The sequence below is a fragment of the Uranotaenia lowii genome, chromosome 2, assembly GCF_029784155.1.
Source record: "Uranotaenia lowii strain MFRU-FL chromosome 2, ASM2978415v1, whole genome shotgun sequence".
Lineage (NCBI taxonomy): Eukaryota > Metazoa > Arthropoda > Insecta > Diptera > Culicidae > Uranotaenia > Uranotaenia lowii.
The window spans coordinates 230,790,773-230,795,259 of record NC_073692.1 but is presented as its reverse complement, the minus strand read 5'-3'; the positions used below and the strand labels follow the sequence as shown (position 1 = coordinate 230,795,259).

The 4,487-nt window shown below is 44.7% G+C and overlaps 1 protein-coding gene across 1 annotated transcript; it reads right to left on the bottom strand.

The window, feature by feature from the left end:
- Positions 1-405: 405 nt before the first annotated feature.
- Positions 406-2,508, bottom strand: LOC129742389 (uncharacterized protein K02A2.6-like). The gene has a single exon (XM_055734290.1). The coding sequence runs from the start codon at positions 2,506-2,508 to the stop codon at positions 406-408; it is 2,103 nt and encodes a 700-aa protein (XP_055590265.1).
- Between the last annotated feature and the right edge of the window lie 1,979 nt (positions 2,509-4,487).

Here is a 4,487-nt window from a genome sequence, read left to right as displayed (position 1 = left end):
ATTTCAAATTTCAGATTTCAGATTCAGATATCAAATTCAGATTTCAGATTTCAGATTCAGATTTTTGATTCAGATTTCAGATTCAGATTTCAGATTCAGATTTCAGATTCAGATTTCAGATTCAGATTTCAGATTCAGATTTCAGATTCAGATTTCAGATTCAGATTTCAGATTCAGATTTCAGATTCAGATTTCAGATTCAGATTTCAGATTCAGATTTCAGATTCAGATTTCAGATTCAGATTTCAGATTCAGATTTCAGATTCAGATTTCAGATTCAGATTTCAGATTCAGATTTCAGATTCAGATTTCAGATTCAGCTTTCAGATTCAGGTTTCAGATTCAGATTTCAGATATTGTTATGTTCGACTTTATTCGCTGCCTCGGTAGCATCTCCCATTCTAGCTAATAGCAGATGTAGTCATCTAGCTTCCTTGGAAGACGCACGGATTGCCGGGGACGTTGTTGTAATGGAGTTGAACACGAAGATGGACCAGGTTCCTGGAAGTCGGGCCGAAGTGTTCCTTCAAGATCAGGATAACTGTCGTCTATTTGCGGGACCTCGTCATGTTCAGGAAGATTGTCAGGAATGAATAGTTGTTCTTCTGGTACGATGTCGGTTGGTTGTTGAACGACTGTGGCAGACCCATTTCTGCCATCGAACGGTACAGGAATCGTTGGTTGCTGAAGATTAAACTCTTCCATCAAGATGTTCAATTGAATTGGAGCCTCTGCTGCTGAAGGTTCATCGCTGGAGCGAATCTTCATCTGGTCTAGATGGGATCGAAGAACCTTTCGTCGGCCAACTTGATGATCCAGGAGAACGTTATAGTTGACGTTGCCGATTCTTTCGAGGACCACACCTGGCATCCACTTCCATTCATCGTTTGTTGAATACACCTTGGCGTAAACAGGAGACCCAACTTCGAACGTTCGGTTGCGCTTGAATTGCTGTCTGACAGGTGGACACGTTGGGCGCAGAAGATCCAAAATTGTGCGCATGGAACGTCCTAGCATCATATTGTCGGGTGATTTCCCACCTAGCACTGCGGACTGTGTAGAACGATAGATGTGCAGGAACTTTTGAAGTGCTGTTGCAGTTGATGTCTCTCCTCCCCCGATGATTTTCTTCAAAGATCGTTTCAGAGTGTCCACAAACCGTTCCGCTTGGCCATTGGATTGCGGATGATACGGTGCTGTACGTAGGTGAACGACTCCTAACTCCTCGCAAAACTTCCGAAACATAGCGCTAACGAATTGGCTACCGTTGTCAGTCACGATAAGCGTTGGTATTCCGAAGCGAGCAAAACATTCTCGGAGAAAGGCGATTGTAGTAGAGCTTGTGGGAGATCTCGTCTGAAGAATTTCCGGCCATTTTGTGAAGGAATCCACGACGACCAGATAGTAGAATCCTTCCACAGGACCGGCAAAATCTATGTGAAGACGTTGCCACGGACCATCTGCTGATGGCCACGGCTGTGGGGATGCTTGAGGTGGAGATTTCGCAGCACTGACACAGCTTGAGCACCTTTGCACGTTGTCTTTGATGTCGTTGTTGATTTGGGGCCAGAAAACGATGCCTCGAGCAATAGCTTTTGATCGCTCGATTCCGGGATGACCCTGATGAATTTGCTTCTGGATCCGTTTCTGGAGACTCTTCGGAATAACGACTCGGTTCATCATCATCACGCAATCGCCAACCAATGAATAAGATTCTCGACGGCCATAAAATGGTCTTACCTCAGTGTCGGGAATTGCTTCGCTACGCGTTGGCCAGCCGTTGTTAATGTAGAGCTTTACTTTCTGAAGAACTGGATCCTTAGCGGTAGCTTTTAGAACCATTTCGAATGTGATCGGAAGGTGTTGTAGGGTGTCTTGTAAACTGGAACTGATGTCAGTTTCGGCATGAACCATTGCAATGACTGCTTCCTCGTCTGGCTTCTCGTGCTTGTTGATGAGTCGTGAATCGTAGCCCAGGAGAGTGAGTGCCCAACGCTGGAGTCGGTTGGCAGTATGCACTGGTATTCCCTTCTTGCATCCGAAAACTTTTAGCAACGGTTGATGGTCTGTCTGCAACGTAAATCGACGGCCCCAAAGCATGCGATGGAATTTGGTACAGGCGAAAACCAACGCAAGTGCTTCCTTTTCGATTTGGCTGTAGTTTTGCTCAGCTTGATTGAGGGACTTAGAAGCATGAGCAATTGCCTTCACGGATCCGTTGGGAAAACGATGCATGATGACGGCTCCGATGCCGGTCTTTGATGCTTCACCAGCCACGATGATATCGTGTTCCGGATTGTAATGGGTGAGGAGCAGATTTGATTGCAGAATCCGCTTGATGTTTGAAAAGGCACGTTGACATTCCTGGGTCCAAATGAATTTCGCATCCTTCTTCAGAAGCTTATCTAAAGGGTGGCGTAATTGGTGCATCTCTCGGACAAATTTCCCGTAGAAATTAACTGCGCCCAGGAATGACCGCAGAGTGGTAACGTCAGATGGAGCTGGCATTTGGGAAATAGCTTGGATTTTCGCTGGATCGGGCCGGATTCCATTTGGATCGACTATGTGTCCGAGGTATTTAATTTCCTTCTGGTTGAAACGGCACTTTTCCAAGCGCAGGTAGAAACCATAGTCTCGGAGTCGTGTGAAAAGAGCTGTTAGTGATGCATAATGTTTTTCATCGTCTTCGCTGTGGATGATAATGTCGTCAAGAAATGCATCAACTCCCCCGGGAACGGATTCACCCCAGGTGCCAAACGATTAAATCGAAACAAGCCACGATGGGTGTTGATTGTCAGCAGCTTCTTCGATTCGTCGTCCACATCCACTTGCAGGTATGCATCGGAAAGATCGATGATGCTAAAGACACGCTTACCAGCCAGTTTGGTAAAGATGTCTTCGGGTGTTGGAAGAGGGTAGTTGTTTGCTTCGAGTGCCGCATTGAGACCGGTGGAGTAATCGGCGCAGATGCGTACTTTGCCGCCAGGCTTCTTGACAACAACGATCGGAGCAGCCCAGTCGGAGAAATCGATGGGTGTGATGATGTCTAAACGTTACAGTCGTTCCAATTCCTTGTCGACTTTTTGAGTGGCATGGAAAGGAACTGGTCTCTTGGGTCGGAAAACTGGTAGCGCGCCTGGTTTGAGATTCAGGCCAACTTTGGTTTTAGTGCAGTGGCCCAAACCGTTCTGAAAAACTTCGGGGAAGCGAGTGAGGAAGTGCTGATCGTTGTTAAGAAATTTGGAAAGATTCACCTGATTGCATTGTGCAGCGAGCGGCTTTGACCAGAGATCAAATGCGTCCATCCAGTCCAGTCCAATGACGTCCAATGACTTCTCTCGCGTTACGTCCATTAGCAACAGATGAAGTGAACTCTCCTAGCAGTTCTAAAGGTCTCCCAGATGCGGTTGTTGCTTGCCTTTGGGTAGCGTTGATTTTAGGTCCACCAATCTTCTTCCAGACATCTTGTGAGACAACTGAGATGTCAGCACCGCAATCGAGCTGAAGCTTTACTAGGACACTGTTGAAATCAACAGTCAGGTATCGCCAACGACTTCGGATTTGCTTCAACTGGATCGTTTTCATTCTCAATGTTCTGTTCTTCGGTTTGCCCCTCTTTCGACGAGCAACTGCAATAACCTTCACGGTGCCCAATCATCTGTACCGTTGAGCCGTCAACACGTACGCCGGAGCATCGTATCGTTGCTGTGTACCTGCAGGAACATTTTACATTATTTATTTTTTCCTTACCTGTATTTCAATCAGCACTTTTCAGTGCTAAAATTATTTTCATTTTCTTTTATTCATATTTTCTCTTTTCTTTCCAGCATGGGGAAGTCTTCGGCCGGCTCAAGGGCCGGAAGAAAACGGATTGCTGAACCTAATCCAGGGCCATCTGCCAAAAAAGTTGAAATTTCCAATTCATTCGATGTCCTTCATAACATCGGTGATGAGGAAATATTCATATTTAATTCTGATAAGAGTACTAAGAAACCTTCTTCTTCTTATACTCTTAAAAACGAAAAGATTCCACCAATAACGGTCACGATTCCTGACTTCAATGCCTTTCGAAAAGAAATCGTCACTTCCGTCAAGGATGTGAAGATTTCTTTTCAGATCGGTCGAAGGGGAACTGCTCGTATATTGGCGGAATCTTTTAATGATTTTCAAAAGGTTTTAAATTATTTGAATAATAAAAAACACCAATTTTTTACGTACGACGCTAGAAGTGATCGTCCATTTAAAGTTGTACTTCGTGGTCTCACTGGCGATCAGACACCGGATGAGATCACAGCTGAATTAAATTCTTTGTTAGGTTTTTCTCCAATTCAAGTAATTCAAATGAGGAAAAGAACCAACACGAATAATACCAGTAGTGTTGGTTTTGCTCCTGAACTTTATTTGATCCATTTTAAAAAGGATCAGATTAATAATTTGCAAATTCTTGAAAAGGCTCGTCTTATGTTTCATTGTCGAGTCAAATTCGA

Coding starts and splice junctions, on each gene's coding strand:
- LOC129742389 (XM_055734290.1), bottom strand. CDS start 2,508: ATGCCAGCTCCATCTGACGTTACCACTCTGCGGTCATTCCTGGGCGCA.